Here is a 20,146-nt window from a genome sequence, read left to right as displayed (position 1 = left end):
AAATTTTTTAATAGATTAACACATTGCTTTTTGCACCGGCCACTCTAGTTTATTACTAAAGCTTGACCCGACTTAACTTCTTTCTTCCTTTGATCATTTTCTCCCTGCTCTAATCTTGTATAGTTGTCCTTTGTAAACCACCATCGCCCACCATGGTTCTTGAACCTTTTTTTTTTTTTAATCAAAGATAACAAACTTTTTTTTAAACTAATCATTGTTTCTGTGCCATTCTCAACAGAAACCTTAGGGAGTTCTTTTTTAATAAATGAATTAGGTATATGTTATATTAATATTTTTCCCATTACGAATATATTCACTTGTTATTCTACGGAGGAAAAATCATATCACTGGACAATTTAACGTCTTTACAATAATAAAGCCTGTGTTGATAGTTAATTTGGTGTTAACTTTGTGTATTTTCAAATTTATACTTATCTCTATTTTTAATTAACCCTTATCTTTATAATTCATTAACTCTCATCTATATTATCAACTCACACACAAATCTTACTTAACTAAAAGTACCCCCTCCAATTCTCACATTCTCCCTTATCAACGGTTTTATTTTATTTTATTTTCACTTGCACTATTTATGTGATTCTTTCAATTAAAATTTTTTTTGATAAGTTGCACGTGCATCAAGTGTGGCTCAATCGCTAGTTTAAATAATTTTAGAATGCTCCTCCAAGGTTTTTGACAATTGCAACCGCCTTTTCTAAGATTTGAAAATTTACACTTACATCTTTTGATATTTTAAAAAGACTATAATGGCTTTCACAAACTTTACAAATTTTAAGTGAAAACGAGTTTAAAAGAGAAAAATGAAAATTCCTTTTTGGTAATACTTCTTTATTCTAAAATTCTAATAGCATCTAATATAATACAATATACTTGATTCCCAAAATTTTTTACTAGTTTTATTAATCAATTTACAAAAAGTCGATCGACCAACTAGGAAGGCATTTGTTAAAATAAATATCTTCAAATATTACTTAACCAAAAATTATGTCTAGAGTACAAAAAAAAAAGAATGCTTTCAAAACATGACTTAAATTTGCTTGCAAAACAAAAAAAAAAAAACTTGAAAATTTCACCTAACGAATAATGGTGGTAGTTGACTTTTTTGCATTCAATTCATTTTACATATTAGAGAGGGGTAATATTGGATATTCATTAGATTTTTTTCCTTTTTTCTTTTTATTTATATCATCAATTGTTACCAAGATATACTTTTTAGGGGAAGTTTCTATATTTTTCAAACCTTAGGGGAGGTGACTGCAATTATTAGAAACCTCAAGGGAGGTTTCTAAAATTATACCTTTAACATTTATTCTCTGCTTGCTTTGAAAAATTGACCAAATTGACTTGGTTGAGTCAAACATTTGACCATTTCTTTTCGAGAAAAGGCGATGGGAAAGGAAGAAGGAAGGTGGGAATGTGGGATGGTGGTTAAACTTTAAAGGAAGACGGAAGGTGGGATGGTGGTCAAACTTTAAACTTTAAAGAGGCTAAGTTATGGGGTTTGCTTGTTTGCGGTTGCTATATATATTGATGAAGCATCTCTGTAGATTACAGCACAAGAATCCTAAAGTTCTGTAATTCGTATACATACACACACACTCTCTCTCTTAGTATTGGTTGCAGTCGCACGCCAAAGCACGAAATGCAGGTACGATTTATGAAGCCAACACTAGCTAGAAACCATTTTATAGTTTGCATTGGTGCTGTCTCATTTCTTCCTACGAATACTTACATGATTGTACTTCTTAAATGCAGCAAAGAATTGTTATAAGGGTCTTAGACTGCGCAAAGAAGAAGCAATTATCCAGAGCTATGCAAATTACAGTTTCTGTAGCAGGTTTTTTTTTCCTTTTCCTTTTCACAAAAAAAAAAACTTGTCCCCTCAGAATTTAGACATACATAGAAAAGTAATGTTTGTACTGATAATTTCTACTTTCTTGGTTCAGGTATTGAAAGAGTGGCTCTACAAGGAGAAAACAAGGACCAGATAGTGGTAGTTGGTGAGGGAATTGATGCAGTTAATTTGACCTCCTTGCTCAGGAAAAAGCTGGGATCTGTTGAACTTGTTAGTGTGATCCCAATTGGTGAGCTTGGGAACCGGGAGGAGGAAGAAGAAGAATATACTTATGGAACTACATCCATCCAGCCAACAGTATATCCAACTTACCCAGTCTGGACATACCCAACTTACTAGCATGTTGGATACTTCCTCTTAGCTTCTCTAGGTAACTGTCACCGATCAGCTCCCAGAATTGTGCAGTATCATGAGTTCTGTGAACAATGTACTGCACGTTGTTTGCCATGATTCCAGTTTGGGAGTCTAGGAAAGAAAAGAAGAGAAGAGAAATCTTAAGTTAGAAAAGAAAAGAAACGAATCGAAAAGATTGTAATATCTTCCATGTTATTTGGGCGTTTTGGAGGAGAATGGGAATGAAGCAATTTTCCTTTGTTCGGAAGTGGAGAAAAGATATGTGTGTTTTACATAAAGACCATTAGATCTTAAACTTACACGAGTGTTCTATTAGATTGTAATCCTCTTAAGGTAAAAGTGGTGGTACATGCAATAATTCATTTACCCCACACCACTTTCTCACGTTTTCGTCCGATTTTGAGCGGATAGCTTTTTTGACTTGGAAGGGATCTGACATCCTTCCTTTTCTTTTCAATTCTTTCGTATCCAAAGTTCCAAACGTGAGAAAAAGGTCTAATGGTCTTTATACAAAATGGAGGAAGTTAATCCTCCAGACCAGGTAATTTTTCCACGGCTTTCAGCCTATATTTTTTCTTGATACAGGGAGAAGTAATGAACAGATAAAGTGTCGAAGAGGATGGATTATCAGCAAATCAGCATGCCTGGTTTTGCTTGCATATATATATCAGCCTGGTGGAAATTCATATAAATACATTAGATATGGCAGATCATACACTCCAAAGATTTTGCATTAGCAATCTGTACCAGACTGTGCTAGAAAAAGGCCTTGGTCTTTTTTCCTCTTATTCTTCATTACATAGCACAGAATAAATACTGTTTAGCAAAAGGTTATTGTTTGAAAGGAATTTTTACTAAATCCACAGATTACAAGGCAAAATTTTACAACTTGAACATACATAAGAATGGTAATACAGGGTAGATGGAAAGTTTCACAACTTAAGACCACTTTATAAATGATTAGAAACAACTGAAAAGCCAAGTGTATGCAACATGGTCAAGAATCTGCAACCTCCTAGCCCAGGAAAAGACTTGAACACAGCTTTACTGTATCATCCGGGCTAGTAACTGAAAAGAAAGCTTACTAAATTAGTTTGAAAAGAAACTCGAAGGCAACATGACAACAGGAGAAGTATAATAATAGTTAACATGATTTGAAAGTTAAAAGAATGCCATTGCAAGCAACATTTGAGTACTCTAGAAATAAATTAAACAAGCATGGTAGACCTGTGTGTCCCACGGTTCTCTCAGATTCATAGATCTCGGAATCATTTCCGCCCTGTCAAAGGGAAAAAGGAAAAAGGACAAATAAGAAAAAACCTCTTAATTTTGTCATACCAGAGTTTTGTAGGTTTTTCATTTTCATTTTTCTGGGAGATGGATGCAGGCAGGAGAAGGGATGTCAAACAAGTGCTATGCATTAAAATTAGGAGAAGCTATTTATTCTATGGTAAATTGCACTGTTAATTATGAATCCAAAGTCACCTTGTATGTCTTGTCACCAAAGAAGTGAATCTCCGGAAACTCATCAACGTATCTCAAACAATATGTCTTATCCCATCCTTGAGGGAAAACCTGTCATGCATTTTTTCCATAAAAAACATTTAACAATTTGTTTTTCTATTTTCCAAGTAAACACGCTGGGGAGGGGGGCTTGGGTTTGGGAATGGCATTCTGGATAAATTTGGGAGCAACAACCACTCACATCAAAACTAATTTGTCCTCCAATTGAAAAGGTAAGGTTAAGATGTGCAAATTTCTCCCTTAGCACTGAGACCATCTTTGGACGTATATTGTGAACCTAGATGTCATTCAAATCGAAATCAACATTCGGCAAATGTTCTGCAATGATAGAATAAAATCTAAAATTCATGCTCCGTAGTAGAGGAAAAGCAGACCAATACCTTGTCATATTTTTCAAACTCATCTCTTTCTTCCTGACTACAATTCCTCCCAATTGGGGACACATTAAGCATACCACTTCGAAACTCAATGAATGTACCCCTGTAAGGAAGAGAAAGTGGAAGGTAAAGACAAACATAAATGAAGAATCTGATGGATAAGGGCCAAAAAAAATTAAAAAAAAGCAGCAATGAAGAGAAAGACAGCACAGTCATTGCTTTGCTAACCTTTTTATTGGGATGTCCAAGTCAGCAATATAATGGAGCGTGAAGTTAATAAACTCCTGCAGCATCGCATTCTGAGTATTACGAATATAAACTATCAAACTAGTAACAACAAGATTTTCTATAATCCTAGAGAAAAAGCAACCTTGTGACTAGCAATCAATTTCAATTAAAGAGCTTCTGGGATCAGAAAATACATGACAAAGTCCTAACCTTGTCTGCAAAGTAGTTCTAATAATATGGAACAAGTTGTGCACAGTCAATCAGATGTTTCCAACAATCATCTAGATGCCAAAGCATTATCCGACATTATTGATGTGTTATTTTACTTTTCATTAGTTTTTCAAATCATAATTGTCATTACAGAGAATCGAACTACCTTGAGCTTTTCTTCACCAAGAAATGACTTCAAACTCTGCACGGAGAGGGCAAAACTTAGTGCTCGAAGATACTGGTGAATAATCAAGATATAGAGGAAACTGTTATGGCAGCTAGTCTACAAGTAGTCCTGATAATTCTTCAAACAGAAAGAAAAACAAAATAACTTCTCCTCATTTTCTTGCTTCAAGATTTAGACTTATACATAGAGTGCCCTCACATTGAGCTACCAGCTAATGCATTTCATCTTATCATGGTTCAAGCACCAATCAAAATTATGGCTACTGCTTGAGGGAGAATCTCATGAAATATGTTTTGAGTTCAAAATCTGTGCAGCTTTTATTCTTTCATTTCCAGGTAAGAATTAATTCTCTATCACACAAGGAGTCCTAATAGGGGTATTGTCAAGCACCAAGGCAGCAAATATAAGAATTTTGACCAAACTTTATGATTTTGATCCCATGCATGGATGCATACCCAATAAGAGAGTACCACTTTACAATTGAAACAATCCACTGAAATAAACGATTGCCGACATTGCAGTTGATAATGCAGGAGATCATATTCCAACCACTGAGCCTTAGAAAAGGAAACAAAAACTCTTCCACCAAAACAGGTACAGTCCATTTACCATATCATGGAGTATAGCCCATGAGATATCTGTTCTCTAATCCTCCAATGAATTTTCTAATTGTAGTTTCTTTTATCATTTTCCAGATGATGAAATACAAAATCAAATAATCAAACAGGACCAAACTTAAACCTTCTGCTAGTTCAACTTCTCCATTTGACATTGTAGAATGGTATGGTCCATATCTTAACAATACCTGTGTTCCAATCAGCTTTCCTCCCTTATAAGCCACCAGGCCATTCTCGGAAAAAACATAATCGTAATCAGTTATAACTGCATAGACAATATCGAGTCAAATAGCTTGAGATTGTGAAATAAGCAGTTAGCTTCAAAGATAGGTCAAGTGTTTCTACAAAATTTGCAAAGTGTATCCATATCAAAGACACCACACATGAAATACAATTGAGAGAGTGTGTGAGTAGAGAGCGGTGAGAAGAAAAAGCTGCTTAAAGCAATTTCAAATTATGATATCAGAGAATAGGGTTTCAACATGTAAAGAAAAAGATCATGATCTAAAACCTCAATAACAGGAAGGATAAGACTTAAAAGATAAAAAAACCTCAGTATAGTGGTATCATATCATTAAATGAACAAACAAACAAAGGGCTTGTTGGACCTAACCTGTCTTTCCAAGCTGTTCTGATATCTTAACGAGATCAGAACCCCCAACAACACCAACAGCCACAACCTGAAGGAAGACAAAATTTTTTTTTTTTGTAAAATTAAGACGATCTCATTCAATGAGCACATTGTCAAGAAATGAGAAATGAAGCCCACAAAAGAAAAAAGCCTTACAGAAACGAATGACGTACCTTCCTCAATTTCTGCATGAATTGTAACATTTCAGGAGTAGCTGCCTGAATGTTTTTAGCAAAACAAACCATGAATATTGATGACACAAAGATCATCGAAGATGCTAAGCTGTATTGTGAAGCTTGCCACCTAAATCAAGCTCTAAACAGGCATACTACCAAAAAGGCCAAAAAGCGAAATAAAAAAAAAGAAAAAAGGTATTGCTCCAATGGACATATTAATTGACAAACAACCAGAAGAGTTTTAATCTTTTCTAATTGTATAATTTGCATGCTGTTCTTTTTCATTACATCAGTCAAACTTTGACATAATATCCTCTTAAGACTGTGATGAACATCTTAACTATCTAGGAAGTGAAATCTTCAGCTGAGCTGCATTTAGTTCTCCGTTGAAATAGAAATTTGAGTTGAAATAGGGACTCTATCTATACAAATGCAGCTCAATTTTTTTGAATAGGATACAGTCCCAATATCAGTCAAACTCCAATTTTAACAAGCCACCGAACACAACATGAGCCATGTGACATTGAAAAGGAATTCTTGAAAATAAAAGAACAGCATATTATACTCGAGCCTAGCCGATCTAAGCCCCTATGCTTCAAAGGATAAGAATCACAATCGACTAATGCAACAAAAGGATGGGTACCACCATAATTAACTCTCCACCCATAAATTTGTACTAAAAAAATAAAATTAGCTACCTTTCGCGGGGCGGTAAGGGTGCCATCCACATCAAACAGAGCTAGCACACCAGGTTTGATCCCAGCCATTCTGGATAAAGTCACCAATTTCAAAAAAAAAAAAATATATATATATATATATATATATATATTTATTTATTTATTTATAGAATATCAGAAAGGTTCTTGAAATCACTAAATTTGAAAACTTTAATCAAATTTAATCTCTCAAAACAAGAAAGTTTCTTGCTTTAACTGGTTCCAGCCCACCTGTGCTTCAAAAAAACTTTCAAAATCCCAGTAGTTGTATGACACTGGAAAAGTATATGCATCCCATAAAAGAATCAATACCGATCAACTACCACCACAAATACAGCCCCAAAAAAAAAGAGAAAAATCAAGCTTTTTGAACTTCAATCTGATAAAAACAAGAGGGAATGTGATTTTACCTCTGTAAAAAAGGTGGAGATTGGTGACGAATGAGGGCTCCGAGTGGGGACGTTGGATTCTTCAGCAAGGAGAGTTCGGTATATATACAGTTGAAGGTTGAGACTTGAGAGCTGAAGAACGTGGGATCTGCGCAGAAGAGGAGTAACGTTATTTAAACTCAAAGGTTGAGGAGACGGTAGTGGGAATTACCTCTAGCAGGCCCACAACCGTTTCACTTTTCTCTGTCAGTTGCGGTGGGAAGCCGGATGAAGTCGTCTTCAAAGCAGCTTCCCTTATTTTGGAAGCGTTCGAAGCTTGATTTGATTTGACTTAATCTCAGCTAGACTCCTACCATTTGTATTTCAGGTATTAAATTTTTTTTGAAATGTAAAATTAATTAGTAAAAGTATATAAATATAAAGAAGGTAATAACTGTTAGTACGTGTATATATATATGTATATATATATATATGTTAAGTTAGATGTAATTTAGGTATATTAACAAGTGTTTAATGGCATTCGTTAACAAAATATATGAAAAACTTAATGTCAATGTATATCCTGCAGTCTTAACAAAATGTTTCATTATCTATATCTTTTAACTTTAAATATTTAAAATGTCTTTTTGTGGTTGGATAGAAATGTATTTGAAATAATTATTGTAATATTTTTTGTGATGTGATGTATATTAAATAAAAAGATGTATTGAAATTTGTGTTTGTGTTTTAGTTAAAATGACAAACTTAATAGTGCAATCAAATATTATCATTTACTAAATTGTTGTATTTCATTTTTATTATATACAATAATTCTTTAAAAATATTAATAATTATTCATGACATATTTATGACATCGCGGATCAATTACGATTAGTCCAACAGTTGAATTAATAACCCGTGATCCAATCATTTTTTTTTATTCAATGAACGTCTGAGTTTCAAAACCTTGGGTCAAATAAAAACAACAAATGAAAGAAAAAGAATTATGGGAAAACAAAATGAAGAAAGCCAAATATGAAGGGCCAGACCCAAAAATCCAAGAAGCAATACCAAATTGTATAGTACCACCAAGTCAGGAATAAACTTCCCCGAAAATCCAAGTTGTGGGCAGTTCCCCAAGGCCCCCATATTAAAATACCTTGACAAGATTTTACCAGCTTCATACAACGTACATCCAAAATGGTATTCCTATTAGACGCATAAGCTTGCATTTGATTATTTTCATCAATAAGTTGTTAAGAAGAACAAGCCAGAAGGGCCACCGTCAGGCAATAATGCAAGCTTTACAGGACCTTCAGCACCTTCTGCAGCAGTGAAAAATCCTGTATTGCAGGTTATATCTGTTTTGCATTAGCCTGGACAAACGCAATTGATGCAGATGGTTGGGTATTTCTTGGCCAGAATCCTTGTGTACGCATTAATTGCTGCTTTGGAGACTCTATATGCTGTGAAAGTTGCAGGCCAACATTTAGCTTCTGCAGTGCCATCCTTGAAGTCCTTGAGAAATTCAGTTACCACCATATCCACTCTCTCTTCTGTCAGGCTTTCGCCGTCGCTTAGCACCTCTACAGCCCATTCGTTGGATAATAACTGAAAACAATATGGAGAACAATCAAGTCATGACTCCGGCTCTGAAATGGGAAGCATGTTTCAAGTGTTGAATTCATGAAGAGAAAAGGATATGCTGAACTACAGAAGTACTTGATTCGCACCAAACGCTAGCTTCAGTACAAGACTCAACAATTTGGGTTGATCACTGATTAATTTCACCAATAATTAACTTAAGCCAGTATATATGGATACTTTCTGACATAAACACTTGCATGGTCTTGTCTAGCTTGAATTCAGATGGACATAATAGGCAGAAAAGCCTAACAAACGAGATATTTTGGGTTGCAAAGCTTTTCCTAGGAAAGTTACCTTTAGCTTTCCCAAGAAAGTGCATGTGGATATCCTCAAAAGTTTTTAATCAAAAGAAGAAAACTTTACATATAGGTATAGTCAGTTATAAGGTTTTCATGGCCAAATTAACAACTTCAAATCAATATTTTCCCCAACCCTTTATACTAATCTTCCATGCAAGTAAGGCTGGTACAAAGCCTCATCTCTTAATGCACTTTTTTGGCCAAACTGGTTATGGCAGAAGACAAGAGACAAGGTTGGCTGATGCCTAACCAATGCAAGTTAAACTAACTACAGAGAATGGAGATACAATTTTGATTTTGGACCAGCAGGTTTTCCATATGAAGCAACCATAACTATGTCAAGGTCCAGTGCCGATTAATCAGATGGGAAAATTTATTGAAAGAACATCAGCAAAATGCCATGGTAACACTTAAATTTGCTTTTGAACTTCTTGCTCTCCACGGAAAGCTCGTTGCGGCAAGCAGACAAATTGCTAGTTACAGAGAAGACTTACTTGACCTGCAACTTTTAGAACATCCGCCAGAATTATCTCTTTAAGAATGGAAACATCTCCTTCAACCATTAGTCCTGCAGCTCCTGCATTGTTAACCTGCATGAAGTTCCAAAATTTCTAGTTTCACTTCTATATGAACTCGAAAAATGCTGTTGAAAGGAGCTTGAAGTTTCAATTTTGAATGCTGTGCAACTATCTGCAAGTTGAAGCACCACAGGATTTCCTTGGCTGGTCTCTTAGCTTTCCACGTTAGAGAATTAGGCTAAACAGGGAATGCAGAACAGGCCCCATTAGCGAAAACTTAAGACTGAGGTACTTCTCCAAGTTGCACCTAACAAGATTGCAAACAATTATGCATTTGGCAGATGGTTCAAGTTATAGGATATCTACTCTGGTGTGGTCGACTCATTTCAACCCTTCAAATGTAGAATAATCGATTAAGGACTCCTTGAGCAGATCTTTCTTTGTTTAAGAAGAGCCATTCGGCTATTAAAAATATACGAGGACGACTTCCTTGGGATGCAAAGAATTATAAGCATCTGAGATCTTGCTTATAAATGAATAGCTACATACCAAATCACGAAGGAACGTGAATGCATTGCCAAAAGTTTTCAATTGCAGGATTGTATTATCCCGTACTGTACGGTATTCACCTCTGTTTATTATAGTACCAGGTCATATTCGTACTTAGTCGAAGGAACCAGGAAGGTAGCATCCACTGTCCCCGCGACTACAAAAATCTATTTAAAAACAAAACTTTGGTGTTTAATATTCTACTATTCTAAAAATACCATTTTGCTTATTGGATTTAAGTTAGGGCATGGATAATCATAAATTGTGTTTTTACTATACTTTTTATCACAAGGGCAGTAAAGTTTCTAAAATCTACGATCACCTTTCTCAAATGCGCCATACACTATAAATATTAAAGCCACAAAAATAAATATTAAGACAATAATGTATAAATGTATGATAAACTTTTAGCACCTAATCAAAATTGTTCCTGCAAACAATTTTATCGTTCTAATTTCAAATAAAAACATAGACCTTGTCTGAACTGTGAGTACATATTTTTCAATTACATTTTTATTTTACATGCATCAAATCGTTAAAGTGTATGTATATATATATTTATGTATACATACCATCTTTGAACATGCCGTAATTTTTTTTTTTTTTAAAGATGTAACATGAGGACACCTTCATGAGGTTATATGCAGAAAATAACCCCCCCCCCCCCCCTACCCAAAAAAAAAATGGTGAAGCATACCACCTTTAACAGGGCAATAAATCATTTTTTTTAAGAAAAAAAAGCAGAATTTCTCCAGCATGGTGGCTAGGGCTATAAACGAGTTAAGTCAAGTATTTCATGTCTAAACTTTGTTCGTTATACTACTTGAACAAAGCTCATGTTTGTTTGATAATTTTCGAACTCGAAATCTCCGTTCATGTTCGACTCGTTAATTGAGATTTTAATTTTAGTTCGACTTTGACTCCTTTAACATGAACAAGAAACTCAAATTCAAGTTTTTTTTTTCTCTCAAATAATCAATAGATTCAATACTAATTAAACTAACCATCTAACCCTAAATTTTGTGAAATGACAATTAGATTAATGTTTGCAAATGATCATTTAAATTTGTTTTTGAGACTCGTGTTTGTTCAATTATTTATTAAGTCAAAATATTTGTTTGAACTTGACTCGTATATAATTTTGAACGAGCCATTATCAAATATGTACGAGTTTAAGCAAGTCGACAAATCGGACAATTCGACTTGTATAACAGTACTAATGATGGCAATTTCCTAAATTAAAACAACCGACTTTTCCTATCCAAAAAAAATAAAAATAAAAACAAAACAGACCTGGAACTGGACAGCACGCGTACAACGGCTAACGAATCTTAGCGACAAAATTCACAACGGCTAACGAATCATAGCCCAAATCCAACTTGGAAAAGGACCACCTCGTGGCCGCTTAACCGTTCATTCTCTAACAAACCCCTATAAATATCCCCAACTCCCCTCCAACTATTCCCGCCCTTGTCGGTTTCGTTCTTCATTAAGAATCATCGAGCGCGGTTTTCTGCATCGGTTTTCTCAATTTTGAAGGTTGTGAAATTAGTTAAATTGAGTTGGAGATTAATATTGGAATTGTTGATTGACGTAGATTCTGTGATTTATTCATGATTGCTTTAGGTGGTAGCTCTGGTATTTTCCTTCCTGTGAATGTTTCGAAAATCACCTTGTTGTAGAATTGGCCGAATGGGGGAGAGAAAAGCTCTGTTGGATGGATTTGAATGCGGTCTGAAATTTGGGAGTTCTTCTCTAATCCCCTCTTGGTCTTGGGTTGTTCTCATCTTTGCTTGATAAAATCACCGCTTTTATTTTATGGAGTCACTGTTGATGTCTTGATCTTAGGGGATCTTGGATTCAAGGGTTTTGGTCATGATCGTTATCCTCTTCTTCTGGTTTATAAAATCTTGGGAGAGTTTTCTTTCCCTACTTGCGGTTTTGTGCTGTTTTCCTGAACAATGATTGGGATTTTTTTTTTTTGGATAATAATGATTCAAAAACCATAGGAGTTATCTAACGTACATGACTTTTGTTTGGCATTCCAGTTTATCGGACAACATCACATTATCGTATTGTTGTTGATGCTTAGAGATTGGCCTTGCTTTTAGAATCCGAGGAGAGAAAATATGTTTTGATTGAATGTGCTCTAAAATCGGGAAATTTGCCACCTTTTAGGGAGTTATTATTAACTGGCTCTACATGTTGTCTTGATTGTAGGGGAGCTTGGAGTTTTGGTCATTGTCGTTACCCTGCTATATTGGTTAATGAGATTTCGTAAAGTGTGCTCTTTCCCTGCCTTTTTTTTATTAATTTTTTAGAGCTGTTTTTCCAGAGGACTGATAGGGGACATTCTGGATATGATGATTGATTTGCTCTGCATCTACCTCGTTAGGATTGAAGGATTGAACAACTCAAGTTGTATGTTTCAAAGGAACTATTTAACTTCCTTAACATGACTTTGGTTGCTGGAATCTGGGTCCAGATGACTCAGAGGTTTGATGACAACTTACGTCTCTTGTCCAAGATCAAAGGCTTTTTGCATTGTTAACGAAGGGAGTACGCACTATTTCTTCCTTTTTGCTTGAGCCAACTTAGTGGTTTTGACACCTGTAAATATCTAATGCCCCTGCCGGGCCCACCCGCCGGGTCCTTTATGTTAGCATCTTGGTATTGAGACCTGTATCTTCTAATGCATCCAAAGGCTTTTCTTCTTCTTCTTTTTTTTAAGTAACTTTTTTGCTCATGCATTTCTTGTTTTTGGCTAACAATACTTTGTTTAAAGTTGTACTGATTATTGGTCTTGTTCCAGGGATTCCCCTTCATCCCAACCTCTTTAGTTCTGTTTGCTCTAAGAGGTAACTGGCATCATCAATTATGCTCTGTGTTGTTCAAATAGGGAGTGTGAATTCGATTGTTTTCATCATTGTGCATTACATGATTTTGGAGATTTTCTATTGTTATACACGTGATGGTTAGGGTATCTTTTGGCAGCTTCTAAATGGTTGTTTGGGTTATATTCCTCAGCTGTGTAGTGGGCCCTGTTTGGAAGGAGTTCTGTTTCTCTGCCTGTATACTTGAAGGTCGTCTCTTTAGGCAGGTGTGGAATTTCAAGTTTTGCAACATTGGGTTTGTCATCATTTTTGACATCAGCTAACTTTATTGTTATGTTATCTCTATAAAATGATAGAGTTGGGGGCACAACTATCAGCATTTAAACAGTATGCGAAGGAGAGCTGTCCAAGGGATGTGACAGTTTAAAGTGTTTGAAAGTAGTTCTGAACATTTCTATGCTGATTACTGTTTATAACTATCTATATTTGAAAGCCAACAGTTTCAGGATCATTTGACTCCGTATACTTGTGGATTTTTGGCAATTTTGAGCTGTTGTAGTGGTATCTCAGGGCTTCCTTCTTCCAATCAAAGCTTATCTACCTTGTCTTAGACGAGTCCTCTTCCACCTTGAGCTAATTGCACCTAATTGTTGCTGAACTTGGTGGTTTTGGGAATATTTTAAATGTCCATCTCTAATCTGTTCTGTAGTGGCCTGGATTCAAGATTGATCGTTAAGTACTGTAGCTGTGAATTATCTTCAACATGATTCTTGAGCCAAAAAGTTGAGCTGTTCTTCTCTTTGAGTACTTGGTGTGGCAGGTTTTCTTGACCAACAGTGGACAGTTTTTGGTTAGTTATAAACCCTTTCTGTCCCCTACTTTGATGAAGAAGTTTGCGTGGCTAAAATGTCTGAAAAAAGTTCTCAACACCCTTATGCTTATTACTTCAATTTGAAAATTGACAGTTTTTGGATTATAGGTAATGAATATATATTTCTATTTTAGGGTCTTGGTTTTGGGTCATGCTGTTTCTTGTTGACATTTTAGGCTTCCTAAACTTACATCCCTGCAGGAGATCCTTGAAGGAGTTTTTCTCTTTCCCTACTTCAAGTTAGGTTTTTTTCCAATTCTAATGAATAGTTTATGGTTAGCTAAGTCTGTTTATCCATCTTCATTTTAGGAAGGAGCTTGGAATTTTAGAACTTACTGGGTTAAAGTGATTGAAAGGTGTTCTCTGCTTCTTTGGAGCATTACATTTTTTTTGGAAATTAGCATGAATCAGGTTATCTGTAAGGACTTTTTGTGTTTATTTTACGATCTTGGGTTTGTGTCTTCCTGTTTTCATTGAGATTCTTGCTTCCTTCTTCTGAGGCTAACACTATTTACATTGTTTTGAAGGAACTCTTTTCTGCCTCAGACTAATTGATCCTCTGTGCTTGATCAATTATCGTTTTCTATTGATGTTTGATGTCTTCTCTCTATTGTTGGAACCGCAAGATGGGTGTTGTGCTTGAAGACCTCCTAGGCTTTTTTATCTGCTTCTTGATTATTTGGCGAATTCATTCTGCTGTTTGGTGTGGCATTAAAATTTACCTATCTGCCTGATGTTGCAAGAGAAAATGGGAATTTCTGGTCTGTCCCTACTTTCCTTCTGAGCTTTTCTTGATGAAATAGTGGATAGTGTATCAGGATAACATGTCATCTTCATTTTGGAAGGAGCTTGGATTTGGTGAGCTCGGTGATGTCATTAAAATAATGAAAGGAGGTCTCTGCTTCCCTATGTGTATTACTTTGTTTGAAGATTAACAGTTTTGGGATTTTCTGTAACAACTATATATCTACATCTTTTGATCTTGGGTTTCAACCATGCTGTTGTCATTTAGATCTTGGGGCTTTCTTTTGTCAAAGGCTATTTACATCATTGAAGGTCAAACTAATTGTTCGTTTGTTTTTGATCAGTTGTTGGTTTTGGGGATGTGATTGACGCCTATGTTTCCTCTACTGCAGCAGCTTGCATTCAAGTGACATCCCAGGCTCTTTTACCTGCTTTTGATTTTTTTGTTGATTTCATTCTTTCATTGGAGCTGGTTTCTTGAAAAATTATTTTTAATTATTTGGGGTGGCAGTGAATTCCACTGTGCTTTAATGTGGATAGAATTGCGAGTCCTCTGTTGTGGTCTACATGCTTTTGCAGGAGAACCGGAGTTTTTTTGCTTTCCATACTTTTCTTGCTAGGTTTCTCTGAACAATAATGGATAGTTTCTGTAAAATTTGAGAGGCTTCAGTCATCATCATTTTAGACATTGAAGCAAGTCAGTGTGCAGTTATAAAGTGATTGAAAGGAGTACGTGTATTACTTTGTCTTGGGTTATCTGTATCGCATTTGCATATTTGTTGTAGGAGTTTCAATTGGTTTGAGCTGTTGTAGTGACATCCTTGGTCTCCTTCAGATTAAAGGCTATCCACATTGGTTTGAAAGGAATTCTATTCTGCCTAAACTAATTGCTCTTATTAGTGCTTGACAATTGACCATTTTTGGGCTGTGGTAGCATCTGTGTTTGTATTCTAGGAGCTCAGGTTCAAGATTGGCCTCATGGTAAAATCTCTGGCTGTTTTATCTGCTTTTGAAGCTGGTACTGGTCGGCATAGTTTCACGAATAATGTTCATTCCTGGTTATGTGGTGTGGTTATGAAATGATTGTTTGTTCTGATGCAATTACTAATTGCAGTTCATCAGCTTAAGTTATAAATATATGTTTTTTCCTGGTCTATGAATTGGAATTCATTGGTCGAGGACTAGCTATTTTAGTTTCTATGGTGTATTTATAGCAGCAGGTCCTGTTTTTGTTGCTGCAGAGAATACACTGACTGGACACTACTTGCTTTGCCAACACCTTTGATATACGCAGTCTTAATGTTCATAACATATGCTTCTGAATCTGTTGGACCCTGTAGATTGCCAGGTTGATTGATGAACTGTCAATTCTACTCTTTCAAGCACTTGTTACAATTCTTGTTCTGCAACTTTCATAGTAGTTTTCAAAATTTTCAAATGGTCTTCTGGAGGGTTTCCCTTGGGTTTGCTGCAGGTATGGGAACTTGTTTTGGCTTTTTGCAAATCTTGCGAGCAATACTATTGAGGTCCGTCTAATGCCCTGTTTCTCTTTGTTTGCACCACATATCTTCAGAATTGTGGGTTCAGCTATAAGAAAATAGTGGTCATCTATTATAATTGTGGAACTTCTAAGAGGTTGTTGTGTTAGTATTTGATAATCTACACTTCTGTTGGTGGTCTATCATGTCATGTTGCTTTGCACACATTTGTGGTTCTTCTCCTGCTCGTTTGGCTGAATATGCATATTTAAAAGAGCTTTTAAAGTTGAAGAAGTGAAGGTTTCCTCTTACTGAGGTTATTTTTACTGTTCTCTTTTTCCACTTTCAAATTTTCTGCTTGCTCGCTATTTGGAGACACTGATTCAAAGGCCATTTCATTTAATTTTTCCTTCCTTTTCTGAAAGCTATATGGGCTATATGTTGCTTAATATTTGCGTGAACTGTTTATCTTCAGATGTCTGAACCTGTTCTATACCATGTGGCTCTTTATGTTTGCATCCCCTTGTTCACTTCACGGTTAGCAAAGGTTTTTGAGAGTTTCATGCGGCAATGCTAAATTCATTTCTATGGTCATTCAGATGCTATTTGAGCACTACAGTTTTCAATACACATGCATCTGGTTTTTCCATAGTTAGCCTGTGAAGGTATAGCTGCTTTGTCTCCGGGGACATCTGGACAAATGTCACAGAAAAGGAAAATACATATAGCAGAAAGTGACTGTGTCAAATTTGTTCAAGAAAATAGAAAAGATTCATAAAACTTTCAAATTTGTTCAAATAATGAGTGAAAGATTCATAAAGATTCATAAAGGGTGTTTGTGCTAAGGTAGCACTATTGGTCTGCTAGTTGATCTGCTTATTCTATAACACTCTTAGCCAGAATTCTGTGCATCGACAGCCTTTGGTTTAGTTACTGGTTTCCAGCACCTCAATACAGCTTTTGGTTTTGTTACAAAATTTTGGGGGAGTTTTTCTTTCTCTTCTTCTGGTTTTGTGCTGTTTTCCTGAAGAATGATTGGGTGTTCTTTTTTTTTTTTTTTTTGTTTGGATGATAATGATTGAAAAACCATAGATGTTATCTAACATACATGACTTTGTTTGGTATTCCAGTTTATCGGGCAATTTTGGCATCATATTACTGTATTGTTGTTGTTGCTTAGAGATTGGCCTTGTTTTTAGAATGGCGGAATTCTGGCCTCCCAAGGAGAGATGTTTCTTTGATGGATGTGCTCTAGAATTGGGAGTTTTTTTTTTCTCTCTCATACTCTCCACGTTGTTCTAATTTTTGCTTGAAAAGTTTGCCGCCTTGTAGGGAGTCATTATTAACTGGCTCTGCATGTTGCCTTTGATTGTAGGGGAGCTTTGGAGTTTTGGTCATTGTCGTTACCCTGATTGGTTCATGAGATTTCGTACAAGTTTGCTCTTTCCCTACTTTTTATTATTTTTTAAAATTGTTTTTCCTGAGGACTGGTTCAAACCTTCTGGATATGATGATTGATTTGCTGTGTGTCTACCTCGTTAGTATTGTACGATTGAACAACTCGTGTGTTTCACAGGAACTATTTAACTTCCTTAACATGACTGTGGTTGCTGGAATGTTGGTCTAGATGATTCGGAAATTTGGTGACAACTTTATGTCTCCTGCCCAAGATCAAAGGCTTTTTGCATTGTTAATGAAGGGAGTTCACATTATCTCTTCCTTTGTGCTTGAGCCAACTTAGTGGGTTTGACACCTGTAAATGTCTCTGTGTCCCCTCTTTGTGCTATGACCTTGGAATTGAGACGTGCATCTTCTAATGCATCTAAAGGCTTTTCTATCTCTCTCTGTGTTTTTTTTAAAAGAAACCCTTTTTTCTCGTGTATTTCTTTCTTGTGTTCTGATAATACTCTGTTTAAAGTTGTACTGATTATTGGTCTCGTTCCAAGAGTTCCGCTTCATCCCAAACTCTTTAGTTCTGTTTGCTCTGAGGAGGTAACTGGCATCATCAGGTCTTGTTCAAATAGAGTGTGTGAATTCGATTGTTTTCGTCCTGTTGTTACCTGTGCATTTACATTCTGGAGAGCTTCTTTTGTCATATGCATCATGATGATTAGCGTGGCTTCTGAATGGCTTCATGTTAGGAGCTTAGATTGAAGAACTCATCTGTGTAGTGGGCGTTGTTTGGAAGAGGTTCTGATTCTCCATCTTTATTACTTGAAGGTTGTCTCTTTAGCCAGCTGCGGAATTTCAAGTTTTGCAATGTTTGGTATGTAATCATTTTTTATGGTTTTCTCATAGATGACAATTTGTTATTCAAAGATTTGAGATCAGTTAACTCTATTTATATGTTGTTTCTATAAAAATGATAGCATTGGGGGTACAACTATCAGCATTTAAACACTATGTGAAGGAGAGCTATCCAAGGGATGCGACAGTTTAAAGTGTTCGAAAGTAGTTCTTTATGTCTCCCCGATGATCACTGTGTATAACTGTTTGAAAACCAACAGGTTCTGTGTCATTCGACTTTGTATATTTGTGGTTTTTTGACAATTTCAGGCTGTTGCAGTGATACCTAAGGACTTCCTTCTTCCAATCAAAGCTTATCTACCTTGTTTTGAAGCAGCCTTCTTCCCCTGAGGTAATTGCTGCGTGTACACACACACACACACCCACACATATATATAATGAAAACTCTAAAAACTTGCAGTCTAACGGGAGCTAACCTTTCCATCAAGTGGACAATTAAATCTCCCTTTGTTCATGCACAATTCATTTGGGCCTTGGTTTCTATTATACAATAATGACTATGTACTACATGCTCTGGATCTTTTTCGCAAATAATATGTACTCTGGACCATTTTCCCAAATGAGTTTTGGTTCACTAATTCTCCAACTTGCCTGTTTTTTATTTGTTATATTTTTGGCTTAATCAATATAACATACAATGCGCCAAAGGAATTCAGTCAAAACTCTTGTCGTTGTCACGTGCCTCACACATGTATTGTGGATAAATTTGTTCTCTCCAGATGCTCCGTTGGAATGGTTCGGGTCATTGGGTCGATCAGAGAGCCATGAATTCCTTTCCTTTCTCAGCTCTTACAGCTGCATTGTTTGAAGCTACGAGGAGAACGCTCCCCAGAATGATGATTAGCTGGTTTATCATGGTTGTCTCTTCCAATGCAGGTTGAATTCCGAGACAAATTGGCAGTTTACACAGCCTCGGAGGTATTGTTCCATTTTCCCTCCTTTCCTAGGATTTTCTGATCTGCTTTCTTCTCTGCCTTCTTGCTTCATCTTTGTCCTGCAGGTTCTGTTTGCTTTCAGTGTTTTCTCCTTCTTTTCTTCTCCTCTGTCCGGCTTTCTTGCGAACTCATCTCCGTGTAAATATATATTTCAATGGATTTCATTTGGTACCTCCGGACCGAAGCATTCTATCTCAACTAAGATGTCTGGCCAGTTTTTGGGCAAGCCTAAAACTCACACCGCACATTGCGCGCGGTGTTCACCTCCCAGTTACCTTCTAAATGCGGTTTACCAACTACCAAGAGATAACACTGTCCATCTTCAAAACATTGTTTATTTTCTGGTTATGGTGTGATTATGAAACAATGGCCTAGAGGTGATCCTTGACAAATTAAGTTCTATTTTATTTAGAAATCCTTGACAGATTTACTTCTCAAAGCCTTGTTTATCTTCTGGTTATGGTATGATTTTGAAACAATGGCTAGAGATGATCCTTGACAAATTTATTTAGAAATCCTTGACAGATTAACTTCTCAATGCGTACAACTTTTGGGAGCCTCTGCGAGCAATTTTTTTATTTTTATTTAATTGGTTGGTATTATAAGAGTGTTACTTTAGCTTGGTTGAATCTTTCAGAGAATCATAGATTTTATATCTTCTTATTACCTTCTAAATAGGGTTTACCAACCACCAACTATT

At 35.9% G+C, this 20,146-nt stretch overlaps 3 protein-coding genes across 5 annotated transcripts; 1 reads left to right on the top strand and 2 right to left on the bottom strand.

The window, feature by feature from the left end:
* Positions 1 to 1,514: 1,514 nt before the first annotated feature.
* On the top strand, positions 1,515 to 2,614 carry LOC113728034 (heavy metal-associated isoprenylated plant protein 47). Its single transcript, XM_027252496.2, has 3 exons — positions 1,515 to 1,669; positions 1,777 to 1,858; positions 1,968 to 2,614. Exons 1-3 carry the CDS (start codon positions 1,664 to 1,666, stop codon positions 2,213 to 2,215), a joined length of 336 nt encoding a protein of 111 aa, XP_027108297.2. The 5' UTR covers positions 1,515 to 1,663; the 3' UTR covers positions 2,216 to 2,614.
* A 2-nt stretch (positions 2,615 to 2,616) lies between these two features.
* LOC113728033 (phosphomannomutase) lies at positions 2,617 to 7,646 on the bottom strand. 3 transcript variants are annotated; one of them, XM_072076494.1, is made up of 13 exons: positions 7,497 to 7,646; positions 7,307 to 7,433; positions 6,879 to 6,948; positions 6,178 to 6,222; positions 5,987 to 6,053; positions 5,562 to 5,638; positions 4,736 to 4,771; positions 4,360 to 4,430; positions 4,135 to 4,234; positions 3,936 to 4,031; positions 3,716 to 3,805; positions 3,458 to 3,509; positions 2,617 to 2,902 (listed from the first exon to the last, which is right to left on the bottom strand). In XM_072076494.1, exons 3-13 carry the CDS (start codon positions 6,945 to 6,947, stop codon positions 2,898 to 2,900), a joined length of 708 nt encoding a protein of 235 aa, XP_071932595.1. In that variant the 5' UTR covers position 6,948; positions 7,307 to 7,433; positions 7,497 to 7,646; the 3' UTR covers positions 2,617 to 2,897. The 3 variants fall into 3 exon arrangements, with proteins under 3 accessions (XP_071932595.1, XP_027108295.1, XP_027108296.1); XM_027252494.2 differs by lacking the exon at positions 2,617 to 2,902 and adding an exon at positions 2,985 to 3,298; XM_027252495.2 differs by lacking the exon at positions 2,617 to 2,902 and adding an exon at positions 2,985 to 3,298 and having other exon boundaries at positions 4,360 to 4,415.
* Positions 7,647 to 8,509: 863 nt separating this feature from the next.
* On the bottom strand, positions 8,510 to 10,383 carry LOC113724694 ((+)-neomenthol dehydrogenase-like). The gene is made up of 5 exons (XM_027247572.1): positions 10,376 to 10,383; positions 10,206 to 10,269; positions 9,705 to 9,800; positions 8,752 to 8,875; positions 8,510 to 8,625 (listed from the first exon to the last, which is right to left on the bottom strand). The coding sequence occupies exons 1-5, from the start codon at positions 10,381 to 10,383 to the stop codon at positions 8,510 to 8,512; spliced, it is 408 nt and encodes a 135-aa protein (XP_027103373.1).
* Between the last annotated feature and the right edge of the window lie 9,763 nt (positions 10,384 to 20,146).

Source organism: Coffea arabica, chromosome 2c (genome assembly GCF_036785885.1).
Source record: "Coffea arabica cultivar ET-39 chromosome 2c, Coffea Arabica ET-39 HiFi, whole genome shotgun sequence".
Lineage (NCBI taxonomy): Eukaryota > Viridiplantae > Streptophyta > Magnoliopsida > Gentianales > Rubiaceae > Coffea > Coffea arabica.
The sequence above is the reverse complement of the archived record's forward strand: the minus strand, read 5'-3'. Positions and strand labels throughout refer to the sequence as shown.

Bases quoted from the DNA above. Each gene is read 5' to 3' on its own strand.
- LOC113728033 (XM_027252494.2), bottom strand. From the start codon at position 6,947: ATGGCTGGGATCAAACCTGGTGTGCTAGCTCTGTTTGATGTGGATGGC. The intron at 6,223-6,878 runs GTAGCTAATTTT...AAAAACATTCAG, and splicing joins CCCTTACCGCCCCGCGAAAG to GCAGCTACTCCTGAAATGTT. The intron at 4,235-4,359 runs GTTAGCAAAGCA...TCTTCCTTACAG, and splicing joins TTGGACATCCCAATAAAAAG to GGGTACATTCATTGAGTTTC.
- LOC113724694 (XM_027247572.1), bottom strand. The intron at 9,801-10,205 runs GTATATTTTTAA...AACTTCATGCAG, and splicing joins ATCCCAAGGAAGTCGTCCTC to GTTAACAATGCAGGAGCTGC. The intron at 8,876-9,704 runs GTAAGTCTTCTC...TATTGTTTTCAG, and splicing joins TTCTAAAAGTTGCAGGTCAA to TTATTATCCAACGAATGGGC.
- LOC113728034 (XM_027252496.2), top strand. The intron at 1,859-1,967 runs GTTTTTTTTTCC...TTCTTGGTTCAG, and splicing joins AATTACAGTTTCTGTAGCAG to GTATTGAAAGAGTGGCTCTA.